Source organism: Vidua chalybeata, chromosome 1 (assembly GCF_026979565.1).
Source record: "Vidua chalybeata isolate OUT-0048 chromosome 1, bVidCha1 merged haplotype, whole genome shotgun sequence".
Lineage (NCBI taxonomy): Eukaryota > Metazoa > Chordata > Aves > Passeriformes > Viduidae > Vidua > Vidua chalybeata.
Genome location: NC_071530.1, coordinates 105,819,186 through 105,838,159, shown reverse-complemented (window position 1 = coordinate 105,838,159; position 18,974 = coordinate 105,819,186). Strand labels below are relative to the sequence as shown.

Sequence of the window (18,974 nt, the reverse complement as noted above, 5' to 3'; positions counted from 1 at the left end):
TCCAGGTAGGTCAACATAGTCCTGTCAATGTGGCACTGAGTGTCACACTTCAGGTACCAACATGCTGACTGTTGCAGAGTGCAGTCACTCTGATGCCTAAGACTCATCATTGCAGAGACTGGAAAAGGGTTCCACACTCAGGAATTACTCCCCAAAAGTGGTTCAGGAAGCTTCTCCTTACCTTCTCCATGTTGCAATTTCCAGCTGAGATCTCATAGTCAACTGTTTGAGCCCTTCAAATCAACAGGATGGAACAGCTTACTTTATCTAAGCAGTTCCCAAATGTTTCAGACAACAGCCTCCTCTCCTTTTTCTGGAATGGTCTGGACCCCTGTGTACCACTCATATATGTATCAACTCTCTGTCCCAGACCCAAATTTCTGTAAGCCAACTATACCAGCCTTCCCTCCAGATGTAGCTATCTGCAGTTCTTTTTATTCCTGTTCCCCTTCCCCTGGGAAAGAAAAAAAAAAAAAAAGCCACCAAAAAAACCCCAAGTAAGTCACAGTCGACATGCAAGCAAAGTGGACAAGTCCCAGCCCCATTTTTTTCCCTGCTTCCCTGCAAAAAGAAAACCAACTATTCAAATTCTACCCCCCCCCCCCCCCATTTTGAACATGGCCCCCTACCTTTTCAACTAACTGCCCTGTAAAGCTCCAGGCAGCCAGGGCATTCTCCAATCCTTGCTGCCCCAGGTGCCCTCTGCACAGGAATGCCAGAGGGGAACCGCCTCTTTCACCTACAACTCCTGTAGCTACCTGGCTCCTGCCAGTGACTCACACCTGCCAGGAAGAAGACTTTTAGCCCTGCACTCCGCTTCTCCTCGGGTCTCTTCAACTCAATGCATCATCACCCCGAGGGGAAAAAAGGAAACATCGAGTTGCTGTAACACACAGGCACACTTCAACCCGTGCCACTTACTGGGGTTCTCATCCCAGCATGCCAGCTTGTAAAAAAGACCCTTGGAATGCTCAAGGCAATGAATAAGAAAGAGGAAGACATATAGAAGCCCAAGAGACTCGCCTTGGAAACTTGCTACTGACCTCCAGCACACATGCTGGGTCTCCCCAGGTAACTCTGCTGCAGCCAATCTGCTGTGGAATATCTCAGCCACTTTTTGGGTTTGGGTTGTTGTTGTTGCTTAATTTTCATTCCAACAGAAGAAAAGGGAAAAATCTGCTAAGCAGATAGTGGTTCTTCATTGGCAAGCATCTCTTCCTCTGAAGGATCCAATTTTCCTGTCTCATTCCTTCTACTAGAGATGCAAAAATCAGCTTCTCCCTTCTTCCTAGGATAGAGAGACTTTTTGAATCTGCTGAAAGGAGGAAAATCGGAGCCCTGTGCTGTCTCAGCTGCTCCTCCAGTTCCTTAAATGTTCTGTATATGTAGTGATTAGAAAACCACGGATTTAAATGAGCTTCCCGTGTGGCCTTACCAAGGGCTCAATCCTGTAACTATGCAGCCTGCCGAAGGCTGCGGTTTCACTAGCAGCTGTCAATGTTAACAGCTCCCTCATGCCAAAAGGGGAAGGCTTGCGCTTCCTCCTCCCCTGTCTTTTCTTATCCCGATTCCAGTCATATGGCCTTTCTTACTCTTACTCTTACGTAGAATATGACTCAGTTTTTCCACTGGCTTTTCTTGTTTTTGTTTGTTTGTTGCACGCTTAGGAGGTTAAATTTGCATGTCTATGGGGGTCCCTCAGGTGCTAGATGGAGGCTGGCGTGGTTAAGGAGCTGGAGAACACTGCTGGGAGTGGGCAAAGGAAGTGGAAAAAATAATAGAAGCTTCCACTCTCTGGTGACAGTCATCTCCCAAAGCTGTAGCCCAACAGGACATTCACTGCATTTAGTGGAGTGATCCATTATCAGCTGAGTTATTCCATGAAAAAAGGCATAACCTAGAAGCAAGTAATTTTTCACGTAGCTTCAGACAAGAGGCACTCCAGCAGTATGACTGCAGTGGTAAATAAACATGGCTAAATTAACAAAGGGGTTAAAACTTTTGGGGTTAAATCTGTCTGACTCATGTACTCCACCTATGTGAATGCAGTTTCTCCTCCCTCCCCAGTTTCCCCAGTTCAACAACAATTCATGCCCAAGCACTCCTGTTTATATTCGTGACAGCCTCCAAGGAGAGTAAATTTCTGTAAAGTTTGTGTTCTTTCAACAACGGCATTTGCTAGCAAGTTCACACTGACATCAGTGCTTCAGAACGCTGCCACCTTCTGTGGAAAACAGGAACATTAGTGATATTCTTCTATCCCATGAAATAAGTTTTTCCAAATTTTGAAATTTAATGCTTTATAAGAATGCCTGCTACTTTACTATTTCCCTGCTGTACAACAAATTTCTATTTCATGGAAGAATGGAAGAAAATCTAGGTTTACTTGCTTCATATTCCTAAGAAAGAGATATGGGAAAACATAAATTTAAATTTTAATTAATTTAAATAAAGATAATGGTAACATAAAGAAATACTTTTATCATCCTTCAGGAAATTTACATGCAGCCTAGTGATTAAAATCTGCTTCATCTGGAAAATATTTGGTTAGGAGAGCAGGAGACCACATGTGGCTGTGTTCATTGTAAAGTCACAGCAGATTATCATGCATTAAAGAGTAGCTACTACAGGGAGTTATAAATAACATTTCCTATCAGCTTAAAAAAAAAACTACAGCTGCTGAAAAGTCCCATTTATCCAGTACAAACTGTGCTTCAATGAAGTGTGTCCAGAAAGAGGACTTATCAAGGAAAGCAGTTCTGTGTTCCAGTTAACAAAGAGACAGAAAACTTGACAGGCAAAACAGAGTATCTCCAGGTAAATTTGATATTTATATGAACAAATTTATGCTAGTCAGAAACTTGACAGCAATTTTCAACAATCCTATAAATGTGGTAACAATAGAAATCACTAAAATGTTTTTAAGATTATAAAACAGACCTAGGAAGTTTATTATAAAAACAAAAATAGCCCTTTTAAAAATACTTCAAGCATTAACAAATGAGTACTTACAGAACCAAATAATAAAATACTTCTGTGGTCTCCTTCAGATCACTGAGCTGTAACCAGAAATCGTAAAGGAAATCAGAAATCTCTGGGAGAAACCCCATCACATAGTACCTTTTCTTCTAAAACTTTTCATGGCTATTGGCTGAGGTTCATCATGCTGTTCTCCAGTGGTGTATACACATCACTAGGTGAATTCACAGTCAAATAAACTGAGGCTGTGTCTATACTGGCAAGTATAGACTGATAGGAGTGGGTGTGCAGAGCAAAGATACTGAATGTCAAGATCTTGATACACGTATGTGCATTTCAGGTAGGACCTACTCCAGGTTACCTCTAGGAAAGTAATATGGATGAAGCACACTAGGTATGCATGAGGTACCTCTGCATCAGTATTCTAGTTATCTCTGCAGCTCACTTTTGAAAGGAATCCTCTGATGGCTCCCACTTACCATCCAGGGTCTCGGAGTGTGCATAATGGATTCCTTTTGAAGGAAGACAAATCCACAGTTACATCCCCAGAACACACTCGGTATATTCAAACTCCAGTTGTCACTGCATCCACAGTGACAAAAGCTGGTCTGGACTGCCACATCAGTGGTGTGGATGTCAGATCTTCAGCTTTTTCTTCAGAACTTCTCATACTTGCCAATGCAGACAACAAGCTCAGACACATAAATATCCTGAGGCAAAGAAGCCATGACATAAGGTTTGGTGAGGTATAAACACAAGTGTAGCAAGGACTCAAATATCCTGGACCATGGCAAAAACCACAAATAGGTGGTTATGCTATAGAGTGAGTTGTGAAACACTATGCAGAATACACCGAACAATAGAGCTAGATGGCACCTTCAGAGTTACTGCTGGACTTAGGAAAGCAAAACAAGTTGGACAAATGGACTCAAAAAGGCAGCTCACTGAGTGAACTCAGTGCTCTGGAAAGAGGAGCGCACACAGTGCACTCATCTTGGTGTAGGACCAAGACACATCCAAGAACCCTCTTTAACCTCCCAGACACAATCCATCCTGCTTTACAGCTAAGTGACATATCCTGACACCATGGCACACCTGTACCAAACAGCTGTCTGCACAACTGCACAGCTGAGTAACCTATTTCAAAGGTGTCTGCAAACATAATTATGGGAAGAGGCCTGCAAACACTACGGAAACACTGCTGCAAGCACATCTGCTGTAATACCACCAGGAACTTGGTGGGACTCAGAATCACCGAAACATGGAATTGGTCAGGTTGGAAAAGACCACAGAGGGTCCAACTTTCCTGCCCAAGCAGGGTTATCCTACAGCATATGGCACAGAATTGTGCCCGGATGGTTCTTGAGTGTCTCCCGTGAGGGGGACTCCACAACCTTTCTGGGCAAACTCTTCCAGTCCACAGTCACAGTAAAGTTCTTCCTCATGTTCACGTGGAGCTTCCTGTGCATCAATTTCTGCCCATTGCCTCTTGTCCTACTGCTTAGAACCATCAAGGAGAGCCTGGCTCCATCCTCTTGACATCCTCCCTTTGGATATTTATACACATTCATGAGGCCCCTTCCCAGTTGACTCTTCAGTCGACTCTTTTCACTTCACTACAGCTGCCAGCTGTGAGGTGTCAGCCACTGACACAGCGCAGGCCACCATGGCAGTCACTTCGTCCCCACTGGCCCCATGGCACATGGTGCTACTTTCCCCGTTTTTCTGGCCAAGGACGAGGCTCGGACAACCCACCTGGGTGCCCGGTGGTGCGAGCGGGCTAAGCCACTGGGACATCATCGCCAGAACGGGAGCTTAAAGATTGTCTGCTCCCAACCCCCTTGCCGTGGGCAGGGACACCTCCTACTAGACCAGGTTGCTCAGAGCTCCATCCAGTCTGGCCTTGAACACTTCCAGGGATGGGGCATCCAGCTTCTCTGGGCAACCCGTTCCAGTGCCTCATCCCCTCGCATAAAAGAATTTCTTCCTAATACCTAACCTAAACCTACTCTCTCTCAGTTTGAAGCCATCCCCCCTTGTCCTTTCAATACGTGCTCTTGTAAACACCCTCCAGTCCTTAGACCGGTGTTTTAATTAGTACCGTCTCTGCATTCCTCACTTAACGTACCCATACGGCAGACACCCTCACAGGCGGCTGCGCGTGCGCTAACCACGCCGCTTCCCGCCCTCCCCGTTCCGACTCCCGCCGGAAGATGCCCCGTCCCCGCCGGGGGAGGCTGGGCCGGCGGCGGGCGGGGCGCGGCGCGGCGGGGCGGGCGGGACGGGGCGGTGCCGCGGCGGTGCCCGGCTGTGGGCGGGTTCGAGGCTCGGGCTCGCCGCCTCCGCCAGCGCCGGCACGTCGCTGACACCGCCGCGAGGTAAGCGGCCGCCGGCAGACCGGGGGGCGGGAGAGGGGGCGCTGAGGAAGTTGTTCTCCCCCGCACTCCCCATCCCACCCGTGTCCCGCCGGGTCCCGTCACCCCCGGCTGCCCCGTGCCCGCTGTCCCCCGCGCCCCAGCCCGGGGCCGAGAGTCCGGCGGCGGCTCCTCCCCGGGCCTGCCCGCCGCTGTCGCGGGGAGAGCGGGCCGGCCGTGCCCAGTCGCCGTGGAGCCGTGGCGAGCGCCCGGCCTTACCCTGGCACTCCCGCTCTGCCCCCGGCGGCCCTGGCCGCGGGAGCTCCCGGCCGGGAGTGGGGTCCCACCGCCAGGCCCTGCCCCGGGAGGGCTGTCACCGCGGGGCGCCGGGGCGGCTGACAACGGGCCACGATTGGAGGCCTTCCCTTCCCTTCCCTTCCCTTCCCTTCCCTTCCCTTCCCTTCCCTTCCCTTCCCTTCCCTTCCCTTCCCTTCGTCCTGAGTTGTGCCGTAGGGGCTGCCAGGCGCTGCCATGGCCCTCAGCCGGGACGGATCAGGTTCGAGACACCCGCGCCCTGTCCAGCTGGTGGGCTGCCTGTTTCAGCCTCTGCTCTAAGGACTGGAAGCTGTGGGGCTCGCGTTTCTCTGTTTTGCTTGTTTGTTGGTTTGGATTTTTTGGGTTTGAGGTTTTTGTTCGCTGTATTTTGTTTTCGGGGTTCCCCCCCCTCTCCTCCCCCCCGTACTTCTTGCACCAAACCTTTCTTTGCTCGTGTTCTAGTTTGTTCCTGCACTTCTATGTCTTCCCTGCTTTTCATAATCCGGCTTTTACTAGAGGGTGACTTCTCCAGGGCAGAGACTGCCAGTTCTAGAATGTCTGGAAAAGACTTTGCTCTGTTGTACAAAGTATTAGTACGAAAGAAATTACTGTTCAAGAGCTCCGTGGGAGGAGAGTGTATTTTTTAGTTGCCTGAGAAGGAGTGCCAGCGAGGGAAGTTTTGTACTTTCTGTTTTGTACTTGTAAGTCTACCCCGAGTGTGCCATGTCATGTCTGGAAAAAACCAAAGAAGGTCCAGGTGTATACAGCAGTGTCATGATATTCTCAAGTTTTGAGGGTCAGTGTTGTGCTCTAAGAGACCAAAGACCTATTCAGCAACTAGGGCTGCTGTCTTCAGGATGAGTGACCATACTGCATCTCAGATGGGTTTTCTTTGGCTTGGGGAATCCCACAGGCTTGTGAGGTGTCATGGAGCTCATGAGCCATTAGAATGTAGGCACACAAATTCTACTACCTGCTCCTTAGGGAGAGACATGAAAATAGCAGCAGAAAAAAGTGCTGTTAGAGATTTCTTCCCTGGGTAGAATTTAAAAAATATACCTCAAATATGGGTTGTTTATCATGTATGTTCTTTAAAGGAGAAGGTCAGAAGACAGCACTGGTGTCTGGAATCTGAGTTTTTCATCAGCTTTTAAACAAAATTACCAGTTTTGCATGGTTAGAAATGCTTTCATAAGTGGATAAATGAAAATGAGGTTAAGGACAATAAAAGTCTAAAGAAAAGAAAAAGTACAGTTGTTTACTTTTTCCTTTTGGATAATGATCTGTTATTAAAAGGAGCTTAACATAAATATCTTTCAAGTTGTTGGGGAAAGACATTCATTTGTCAATACTGGAAGTCATACTTTAGTTGTAATGAACTGAAAGTGTCTGGTCTGTGTTACAAAACCAGTGAATTGTTCCTGTTTGACCTTAAAAATGTGTCAGATTTAACATCAGATCAGTTAAGGTTTGAAAAGCAATGTAGTTTTATAGAAACCTGTATATAATCTGTAAGTCTGTCAGTGACAAAAAATAATAGGTAATTCTTGTTTTAAAAAGGTGATGTGGAAGTTCTGACCACTGAGTCTTCCAGTAAACTTTATTTTATGAAGTTATTAGTGAACCTTTATTGAACAATTATTACCTATACCATAATACAGTAACGGTGTCTTTGCATAAGGGAACTGAAAAGTTTCACAAGTCAGAAATGTATATGAAAGGGATGATCAGCCAAATCTGTGAAGATATTTTTATCAAGAGTTTCTGTTAGCTTTCAGACTCTTGTGAAGAGTAACTTCTGCATCATTAACATCAGTTCTCATGAAGACGTTGTCTTTAACTGCCCAAGGCAAATGTCTCTAACAATGCTACTTTCTAGGCTTTCCATCTCTGATTTGTAGCTTAAGTCATATTAGAAGTTGTAGGTGGTTGCTGATGTCTCTGAAGTTCTGTTGTAGCATCCACAAAACTTGGTAACTGAGTCTAATGGATTTATTTCTGTTGCTGTGAAGCACAGGATTGACAGAAGTCCCATGTTTTTTGATAGCTCTGAAAGAGCAGCACACTATTTTCTGGAAAAAGGTGGAAGGCTGAGAAACTTCCTTTTGAATTATACTGTTACTGGCCACATTTCAAAAGGTAAAAGAGTAGTGCTTAAGACAGCAAAGTGCCAAAAATGGTTGGATATGGAAATAAAAAATAAAATTTGTCTGTTGGTTTTTGGTTGGTTGTTGGTTTGGTTTTGTTTTGTTTTGTTTTTTTGTTTTTTTTTTATTTCCCTATCAATGAAACTCTAAAGCTAAGCATTATTTGAGGGGATGGGAATTGAGTGTCTTAAGTCGGAAGTTATGAAGTGTCTACTGCATGAACGTTTTCTGTTCTTCATAGGTGGCATGAAACATCCTGTTTGTAAGCAAATGCATAAGGAATGCTCTTGTCACACCTTGATAAGTTACTTTGGCCTAAACATCGATTGCCTCTTGTAAAAACCTGTAAGTAAAACGAGTGTCATTTGATTTGAGATTGCTTTAATGATTTGCTTTCTGATCACAGCATCATCTGGCTGTAAAAGGAAAGCGAATATATAAAAATGAAAAGTTACAATATTTGACAAAGAGTCTAAAAGCTGAGTCGCTTGTTTTTTTACAGAAATGGCAGCTCAGAAAAGGAAGTCTGCATTAGTGGAACCTTCTGCTAAACGTCCAAAGCTGGACAAGAACAGCAAGCCATCTTTGTCAAAGAAGGAAAAAGAAGTGTCAGATACAAAACATGGCTCAAATAAATCAAAGCCCAATCAGTGTGCAGTGCAGGAGAAAGCTGTGCTCAAAACCTCTGTCAAACCAAACAGGTCAGTGACAAAAAAATTACGTAATTCTGCATTATCTTGATAGACTACATTAGTGCAAAAACAATCTAAGCAGAGGGAATCTGAGTTAAAGATACAGTAAATAGTTAAATAGTGCTAGAAGGGAGATCACATTTAAAGCGTTATGTATGCTGTTAGCTACATGATTTTTCTCTGGAACCTAAGTGCCTTGAAATCCAGAAAGACCTCCTTCAGAAAGGTTTCTGAAGCAAAAATAAATCTAATATTATCTGTCTATGTATATGTAACTCATACTTCATTTGAAAGTCACAAGCATCAGTGATTAAAAACTGCTAGAAATGTTGCAAAGTATTCATCTGGGGTTCATAGTTCAGTCTTGCCATGCATAAAAAACATTAAATACAACACTTAAGAGTAACTGGGTGGAAGTGAACATCTTTTTGGGATAATTCTTGAGCAAATTCTTCCAAAAATACTGAGAGTATAAGATCTAGTGTTTTTAAAAAAGAAAAGAAAGAGGCAGAGGAGGAATGAAAATTATCTTATGACAGATTCTACTTTCTGGATGCTGAAAAAAATATAATTTGACTCTTTCAGTGATAACTCCAATGAACCTGAAGTAGGAACACGCATGACTACAAGATCATTAGCACTCAACTCAAATAATAAAACAATACCTGGCAAAACAGTTCAACAGCAGCAGCCTAAATCTGCAAAAAATAAGGAGGTATGCCAGAAAAAATCTGTGCAAGAAATTCCAAAGTCAAAATGCTTAATTGCACCAAATGAGCCAGTAATGAGGAGATCACAGAGACTACAGCAGTTAACACATGTGCATGTTCCAGCAAGATCCCTGCGCAGCAGAGAAGTTAAAGAAGAAAAAGTTTCAGAAGTTAAGCACAGTAGCCAGGCAAAAAAACACACTCGGAGCATTGCAGCGAAACCACTGAAATCTGCTGGAGGGAAAACGGAACAGAAAAACACAAAGATAAAGCCAAACAATACAAACGAGGATAAAGAAATACATGTAGAAGTGACCAGCTCTCTGAAAAAGTGTAAAGCAGACAATAAAAAGGATAATTCCAGTAGCTTTCAAGACAATCTTCAAGGGTCCTCGTCATGTCCTGCTGAGAGTCTTGAGGAAGTCAAGAAAGACCAAACAAGCCCTGTATCTTCGAATTCTAGCAACACAAAGAAAGCGGAAACTGATTCTCTTAAGCCAAATTCTACAGCATCTAAGGAAAAGCAACAAACACATCAGAACATAAAACCCAGTACAAAACCAAAAAACACTTCACAGCCATCTGTAAGTGAGACAAATGTGGCTGATCAACCAGATAATGATGCAAAATCCAAAAGGGTGAGCATCCTTGAACTTTGTGAAGAAATTGCAGGTGAGATTGAGTCAGATACAGTAGAAGTGAGAAAAGATTCCCCTAATGCAGAGGATAGCAAAGCAGAAGAAAAGCACGATGAGATGCAGTTACAGCAAAGTGAAATGCTTACTCAGAAAGAACCCAATCAAAGTACCCAGTGCAAACGTTTCTTCCCTAGCAAAAAAGCAATGCCTGTCAAATGCACTCTGAATGGTAGAAATAACTCCTCAAACAAAAACTCTAAATGGACCAAAATTAAATTGCTGAAAGCTAGTAATGTGAAGCAAAGTAACTCAAATTTTCCAAATGTCCCCAAGCTTCCTTTTTTAAAAGATTTCCCTGAAGTTTCAGAGGCAAGTCAAATGGCTGCAGAAGCAGAGCTTTCAAAGGCACAAGGCAAGCTGTCAACAAGACTCTTTGAGAATGAAAGTGCAACTTGTGCACAGGAAAAATCACATCCTTCATCTAAAAGAGATGAAGCTGAAGAAGTGACATCAGAAACAAAACAGCCCACAAGGAAAGGTGCAGAAAATGGTCTGTTGCCTAACTTGACAAAACATTTGTGTGAGCCAAGACCAGATGAGGTAAGTTATTTTAATTATGGTGTATAGTGGGAGGGTGTTCTAAATCTGTTCTGTTTTCTGAGAATCCCGTGCTCAGAATTGTTTTAACAATAACTTTATTTTACAGTAACTTAAACTTTTCAAATGTATTAGAGATCTACTGCTGTGTTGTTATAGATGGGTGATAGTAAGCTGAAAAATTAATTGATTCCACCCTCCTAGATTCTGTTGTTAACTAAATCTTGATCCATAAAATTTTGTGCTGGAGCCAAAGGTTGTATGGATTCATATGGACACTTCAGCTTCTGTAGCTGTTTTGTTTTGCAAAGGTGTATTACATTTTTGGAGTAAATGAACCTGTTTTCCTCTTCATTTCCTTATCTGAATGAGTTTCTACTAAAATTGAAGATTTTAAGGGTACCTGTGTTCTATAGGAAATATTTTACAAGCTTATATATAAAATGAAAAAGCTTTTTTCAAACTTAATACCACAAACTTCAATATGAACTAGCTAATAAGTTACATTTTGTCTGCTTAAATTAACATAAAACTGATGCTGTACTCAAAATATTAATACTTAGTTCAGTTACTGGTTTTATTAATAGGTTAAAGGCTTTGAATAATTTGGACACTTTTTAGTTTAATGTTTTCTCTTTTGCTTAGAACTTTCGGTTACATTTGGAGTCAAGTCCAGAAAGTTCTCCTGTAAAGTGTGTTACAGCTCCTAGACCACCAAAACAATTAAAAAAAGAACCCAGAGAAAGTGAACCTCAAGGTAACTGCTACAGATTTCTGCACTTGGTTTGATCAGTTCTGTGGGAAGGATAAGTCTCCCTTTAAGAGGAATGCTTCACAGAGTAAGGCATAGCTGGCTCAGAACTAAACTTCGGGAGTTGGAACTTTTAACGAGGAGGTTTTGTATTGCTTTGTGTCACACCCAGGGCCACTTGAATAACATTGAAATGTGCTTTCTTCTCTGGGCTGTGGAGTAGGAAAGAGGAGAAACCCAACCAAATTCTTTCCTTTTCCATGTAATAAAGCAGTAAAACGTGCATATTTCCGTTGGCTTCTTCTCTTGGCTTGGTTTTTGTTAATTCTCTGTTCTGTTTCCTTTGAATAAGTATCTGCATTTGTTTCTTCTGAATTTGTCTACTTGATCTTAACCAAATTATTAATTGAGTTATCACTCTCCTGTTTTTATTATGTAGTCTTCATTTATCAGCATGTGAATGCAGTTTGTCAAAGCTTATGATGAGTGTGATGTGAATATTTTGAGTGAAGTACGTTTGACTAAGAAATTCTGTCAATAAATCATTAAGTTGTCTCTTCATTATTTTTTTTTTCTGTTCTTAGTGGTGAGGGGTTTGTTTTAGGGTTTTCATGTATTTTTTTTAATCTGAACCTTAGTTTGAGTGCACTGTTTTATTATTTAGCTTTACTAAATAGTTAAGAGTTTTTTTTTCCTGTCATTATAGGATACTTTTGAAGGGTAACTACTCTTAATTTCTGTTACAGAATTTTTTAAAAAAAATTTCTTTCTTTTGCTGTTTTTGATTGTTTCTTTTCCTTAAGTATTGCAGAACATGCCTCAAATGGGGGCATACTGTACATTTATGATTCTAATAAAATAGAGACAGGTATTTATATGCGTGTCAGTATAAACATATTTAAACTCCTGTGTAGTTTACTGCTGGCCTTGTTTAGCTTCTGGCAAACTGTCCTGCAGAACTGCTGTCAAAATGTTGGAGAAAAATGCCTTTTTTTTTTAAGTATACTTGGAGAAACATGCAAATACTGCCTCAAACTTGATATTTTTTTATTGGCCATGAATAGATTGTTTTGAATATGTTTTTTGAAAATCATTGTTTGTGTAACTCAAATTTCCTTTGCAACTAAAAACTTCATAATGAAGTTATAATCTTTGATTAATTGTAGATTTGGCTCCCACGCAGTTGATGCAAACTTCAGTAACAAGTCAAACTTCTGAGTCTGAGAACAGGTATGGTATTTCATACATTATGAAATTGCAGTAACCTTGCATGGGTAGAGTTATGAGAGAATTTATTATAAAACAGTTTTCTCCCAGCCTCAGTTTTCAGTTTCAAATAAGTGACTTGTCCTTTGTAAAAACAGACTTTCATTTTGTCCCATTGTTTAGGGATGTGTTTGCTTTGCTAAGAAAATAATTAAGATATTTGTAGCTGCATATTTATTTCAAAAAGTATTATTTAACAGAGTTGGAAAAACATTTTTAGTGGTCTCTTCCTCAAATCAAATGAGATCCAGGGAATAGGGGAAAGATTTCCCATATGATTTTCATGTACTGAATTATTTCACTTATGTCTGGAGGAGTTTTTCTACTCCTTGTACTTTGGGAGTGTTGTACGTGGGAATTTTTTTTTAGATGAGGAGGAGGGGATTTAATTCAGAATTTTGTGATTGCTGTGAAATGAAGGTGTCAGCAGCCATTTTAAAAGAAAAAGTTCTTAGTACTAAATTTATCTTACAGTTCAAGATTGTATTTTAGCCTTAATCACATTGACTGTTACCATTTTTGAGCAGTTCTGACATAGGCTCTGGTTTTAGCCAATTACAAGCTTAAAACAAAAATTTCTTTGTACCTGATACCTTGAGCAGCAGCAGTGGTCAGTGTGTTGTTACTGTTTTCTATATTCGTAATGGGGACAAGAAGAAACGTTTCAGGTGATTTTCAGTACATCTCTGAGGCCAGATTAACAATTCTGACTAACCAGCCCTTTTGTACATGTTGAAAAACTCTACTGCTATGAAACTTGACAGAAGATGGCTGGTAAGGTAAACAGAAACTAGTTAAATGAGTGGTTTAAAATGTATTGATAAGCACTGCAATAACTTTGATTTTTTATATTTTTATTCTCAACTGCCAAACAGGTTTATAGTATCTACTTAAATTTAGTACCATTATTACCTGAACAAGCTCATTTTGATTTACTTTTATTTGGAGATATATTTTAATTCTGAGACCTTTCTTACCCTACTTTCTGTATGATATCCAACATTTAAGCCATCTTCCTTTCTGTGGTAATCCTGCCATAACATAGAGTAATCTGTTACCTATGTGCATATCTATCGTGTAGCTCTCTTTAGGGCTTTGTAGGAAAAGGTTGCAGCAGGAAAAGGCAAACCTTGAAGTAGCTACATAAGGCAAATTTTAGGGCACATGAAGGGAATAAAAAAATTCCTCCTGATTTAGCACAAAATGCTGTTTGAAAAATGCCTGGCTAGAGTAATTTTTTTTGAAAAGCTCACTGGATTAACCTGCTGCCTGTGCTACAGGAGGTGCCACAATTAAGTTTACTCAGAAACAGAAAAATATGTAAATACCTAGTTGAAGTATGTGTATTTTTGTGTGTGTTTTGCTTTGGCAGTCTCTACGAGTTGTATCCAAACCTGGAACAAATGTCATTTTTTTTCCTCCTGAATGTAGAAGCAAGTTCATAGAATGGTTTTGGTGATAGTTTATTGTATTTTCCGGTGTTTTCCAGCTGTGACAAAGAGAGGTTTAAACTGAGTAAGATTGCCGTGATACCGATACATTTATTTCTTAGGTCTTCTTCCCTTCACTGCCACCTGTTAGAAGAGAGTATGTTTTAATTGTGGGGATTTGACATCTGACCTAGATTTGTGAGAATACACTTACATGGTCTGCTTTGGCAGCCTGACTTATGGTACCTAAATCTTACTTTGGAAATACATAGCATTAGGCACCATCAGTCATGCTCTGAAAGTGCCTCTCTTAAATGCTCATGTCAGTGGTTGAGACTAACCTACCCACTTGATAATAATTTTTTTTTTCAGAAAAAATCTTGTAATTAGGCTAGGTACAAATGGTGTTTTTTGATTAATCCTTTTATTTCCTTAATTTTCCATTTGAATTGCACATTAAAATATACAGGACTGTGTTTTATTTAATTTGGATTTGCATCTTGGTGAAGTTTGTACTAATCACAACGTTTTGAGTATCTAGCATGACGTGTATAAGCAGTTCCATTTTTAACATGAAATACATTTGTGTTGCAAGGGCTCCATTGTCAAATCCTTCATTAGCATCAAAATGCAGTAACTTGCCGTCATCTGAGGAACCTATTCAGAAGCTAAAAGAAGCAGGAAAAGATGGTGATAAGCAGCTGATCACAGTAAGTAATACCCTTTTAGTAAGGCTTAGAGCTTCTTGAAGAAATAATCACTGAATTTGCAGTGGTATGGTTTAACAAACTTGTCTAAAATTCATTACTTATACATACTACTTATCACCATTGTAAATGACTTGTAAAAGTAGAACCTGTACTAGATTGCCATTCAGTGTGGATAGGAAAATGGTAGCAGCAAGCCTTAATGTTTAACATTTCTTGTTAAAATAAATTTCTGCAATTTTTAAATATAATGGTTTTTCATTGAAAATAGGGAGAGTAAATATGCCTTTATTTATGTGTAAATTCTCACTTTCTTAAAATTTCAGAATTATAGGGGGAGGTGCATCTGGTAGATTGTGTGCAGAATTAGTATCAATAGATTTGTTCCTGTGTTATTACGGTGTCTGTCCTTCTGAGACCAACTTAAAGATTTCCAGTGCATGCACTTATTTTTACCATAGTATTTAAGCAGTAGTACCAGTTGGGTTATTTATTCTTACCCTTTTGGCTATTAGCTACAAAATACAGGTAACAAGAAAACGTGAAATGAGAAGGGAGTGTCACAATTGTTTTGTTGTCTTGTAGGATCACACAACTTGATTGTGAGGCAGTTGGAGTTTTTGATTTTGTTTTGGCTTGTGTTTTCAATAACGCACATGTCAGGTAATCCTTGAGAAATGAAAGGCTAGAGAGGGAGAGGAATCCAGATCATTAGGAAGGAAGGAGTTTTCTTATGAAATTATACCTCTTAACATATAATTGGAGGTGTTACTAAGTAGTTATTTTTTTCATGTAATACATGGATTATACACATGGAAATATTAACTGAAATTGATCCAAATGAATTCTGAACACTCTGTTATATCCATACTGAAATATTTTAAAATCAGAGCTTCTAAGAACTAAAGTGATAAATATATCCTCCAGTTGTTTGATGTTATACAAATTTAGGCATGTGAATGCCCAGCCACAGGATAACTGAACTGTATCTAACATTTAAGAGGTATTTTAGTTACTGCCTCTTTGAAATCCATTTTACCAATAGAATTAAAATGAAATATTAAATATCTTATCTGCATTAAAGGGACTATAAGAATATCCCTTTTCATTTCTGTGAAACTGACTTAATTTTTACTCATACAGTAATAGAACTTGGCTGAAAAGTTGCTAGGATCTTTGACATGAAGAAATACAGAACTTCCTGCTTGGCTACTGAAGAGGGCTTGTGTATTTTCTTTGCAATGTTTATTATACAAGGAGATTTTTTGTGAGTTACTGATTATGCTGGGAGTATCCTTATATTCAGCTAGAATTAGGAGAGTAATCTTTTCTTCATGTATACAACAATAAAAGCTATTTACCAAGCAAAATTTTAAAGAAAGGTTCATTGATGAAGAACAATGGAGAAAATGAGGAAGAATGGGAGAGACTTGCTTTGTGGTTTTCTGTGGGCATTTCTGGAAAATGCAAGTGGATATTTAATTTGTTAATGTGTAAGTAACAGCTTCACAATATCTTACATATTTCAGCTTTTCCTACTTCATACAAATCTAATTCACTTTGATTTAATTGAGTTCAGAGTAGGCTTTTTATTGTGTGGAAAGGGCTTTTTAATAATGCCTATATTTCAGTTTACCAAAACAACATTAGGTAGAGTATAGGTCTGTTATTCTTTTACCTTGGGGAAAACTGCTCTTTTGTCAAAACATGTAGGAGAACCCAAATATTAGTTAAGCCACTTTGTAAAATACTGTCCTTGACCTTGGTTACAGTGGAGATGAGACATAGTTATGTTTAGAACAGTTTATGCCAGCTTCTAGAGGTGAAAAGTGGCTGAATTAACTTCTAAATTACTAAGCTTTCCTCCTACAAATACTCAAAAGATTTGAGATTAAATGCATGTAATAACATAAGGTACTTTTTGTAATTAATAGTTTTGCTTGCAAAGCCATGATGAGTTTTTAAAATGTAGATTCTGAATGGCTGGGCTTATTTTTCTATTATTAGCAGTAATTATTTTCAAAGGTGTTTATGTAGTTCCGTAATGATCCTGTGAGAACAGAGAAATGAGTAATTTGGTTTAAAAACTGCTGAGGTTGAAATTTCTGCTGTATGGAGAGCAGTCTCAGTATACAAGGTCACATCACTTAAATTAGCATTTATAGTGTCTAAAAAATTATAGTTAATAGCTAGAAATAATCTTTATTTCAAGTTTCTGGCATGTTGTATTAAGAGAAGCAGTTTCATTATTCTTCACCTTGAGCAAAGTTGGGAAATCATGCTTTTATTCTTAACAAGAGACATTTAATTAGTGCTTTGTTACACTTTTAAAAAAACCCAAATGTTTGAAAGATGCAATTTAGTGCTCTCCAGTATGAGGTCTGATTCTTTTGGAGCTGTGTCAAGCCAGTCCATCTTAATGTATGTACAGAATCGTTTTTTAATTTTGTAACCAAAGCTGAAAAACTAATTATTTATTTGACCAGTCACATAAGGCAAAATTTTTTGTTTTGGTGCTTGTTTGCTACTGAATTTTCCTTGTCTTTTTTACATAAGTTTGACACTTGTCCTTTTTAATTTTTTGCAGTATCTGAGGCTCAGAGTCTGGAATGTTACAGTATTGTCTGTGTATTCTAATCTTTTTGGTCCCTGAGCTATATTTAGAGAGGTGTTATGGTAAAACTGGGCTTTGTTTTTCACAATATGCTTTGGGCTTTTTATATTTCATCCTTAAAGATGTATCTGTATCTTAGGTTCCTTCTTCTCCCATATGATTACTATAATGAATAGATTAATTTTCTTTTTTTCTTAAGTAATGTAATCTTTAAGAATCTTTAAGGCTATTTGACTAACAGAAGTAAAGTAACACAAATTCTGTTTGTAGAAGAAATACTTAGTAGCTGTACTTGCACCGTTCTCTTTCCTAGAACACATCATTTAGTTATCTGGACAGCTTTCAAACATAAAATGATCTCATTTTGTAGAAGTACATCTAAGTCAAACGATGGGTTTTTTCTGTTCAGATTTGCTTGCTGTCACACATCTTAAAAAGCAAGTCTCTTCGGAGCGTAGAACTTAGCTGAGAACAGCAAAGCATCTAGTGCTCCAAGACACTTCATAAAGCAAACAGTGCCAGAAAACAGTGGTGTTTGAAGTGATATGCAAAGACTTAGGTTCAGAGTAAAGAGAGTATGATGTCTTTTAGGGGAAAGAAATCCCTCTCTTTCTTTCCCCTTAGGGGAAAGAAATTAAGATAGAGGCTAAAAATTCATTGTGTTCCAAATCTGTGACTTGGTGTTTGGTGGAATAGTCTGTTCTGAATATTTGTGAACTGCACCCTCTAATATTTCAATTAAATGTTCAGCTGGTAGGTCGTCAGGTTGCATGAAGCACCACAGGAAGCTTTGTAGAGTAATGCACTAAAATTGTTCTTTACTTTGCAATTACTTGAAGGTGATTTGCAAATATTAGAACTTGAATATGAAATCATCCGTTCTTTTACATTCTGAAATGGAAAAAAATACAAACGCACAAAGCATGTGTTCTCAGTTTTCATCAAATGAGATATGCTGTACAAGCAAGACAAGGAAAGTCAGTTGTTTTTGTCTTGTAACAATCCTGCTTGCCTGTCAGACCTAGGACAAAACTTTGACCATAAACATGAGAATTGACAAAAGCATTAAGGCTACAAAGAAATCTCCTACATGATTACCTATGAAGCACAGGGATACTTATTCCATTTTGAGGTTTGTTCTTTGAATTTGACTAGTTTGAAAATAAGTGACCAGTTTTAGGAAAGAACATGTAAAATGAATGAACAGTGAAAACAAATCACTGAAGTGATAGAAGGACAGTTTTGAGTTGCGGGGACTTCTGTGATTTTATAGAGCTCTGAGGTAATGCCTGGATGCCAGCAAATGTGATTAAATGTAGTTGATCCTTGTAAGTGTCAGCAAGTGCATGGATCAGGATTGCTTGATGGAAGGTGTTTTTGATTCTGAGGTTTGAGTTGGTGCTACATGTGGGTGTGATATGCAATCCAGTTTACAGATTAGGATATCATGCTTGAATTTTTCCTTACATATATTTTGATTGAAATTCAGTATAGTTTTCTGCTTGACTGAAGTAGGTTATATATGAAAAAAAACATTTTTCTTTAAGGTCAAAACACAGCCCTTAGTGGAAATAATAAGTGTAAGAGTAATTTCTTATGAAAAGAATTTCTGAAGAAACTTGCATAGCAATCATTTAAAGTTGCTATTTTCTTCCCTAAACTTGTATAGTCTGGTTAGGCAATTTCTGTGAAGATTTGGAGAATGGCTTTTAGGCAGTCTTTCATTGTTCTCATTAGTTAAGTACTGCCTGTCTCCTGTCTACTTCGTAAGCAA

General features: G+C 39.4%; 1 protein-coding gene and 1 long non-coding RNA gene across 3 annotated transcripts in view; one reads left to right on the top strand and one right to left on the bottom strand.

The window, feature by feature from the left end:
• Positions 1-680: 680 nt before the first annotated feature.
• Positions 681-3,668, bottom strand: LOC128797586 (uncharacterized). The gene is made up of 3 exons (XR_008434185.1): positions 3,459-3,668; positions 3,013-3,059; positions 681-1,288 (listed from the first exon to the last, which is right to left on the bottom strand). It is a non-coding gene; the product is annotated as an uncharacterized LOC128797586 (long non-coding RNA).
• Positions 3,669-5,272: 1,604 nt separating this feature from the next.
• Positions 5,273-18,974, top strand: part of ESCO1 (establishment of sister chromatid cohesion N-acetyltransferase 1) — a 33,358-nt gene continuing 19,656 nt past the window's right edge. For both annotated transcript variants that reach the window (XM_053941358.1, XM_053941365.1), the window contains exons 1-7: positions 5,273-5,357; positions 8,037-8,140; positions 8,298-8,496; positions 9,073-10,435; positions 11,078-11,189; positions 12,350-12,413; positions 14,475-14,589. In XM_053941358.1, coding sequence (XP_053797333.1) covers positions 8,300-8,496; positions 9,073-10,435; positions 11,078-11,189; positions 12,350-12,413; positions 14,475-14,589 — 1,851 coding nt within the window. In that variant the 5' untranslated portion in view covers positions 5,273-5,357; positions 8,037-8,140; positions 8,298-8,299. The remainder of the gene's footprint in view (positions 5,358-8,036; positions 8,141-8,297; positions 8,497-9,072; positions 10,436-11,077; positions 11,190-12,349; positions 12,414-14,474; positions 14,590-18,974) is intronic.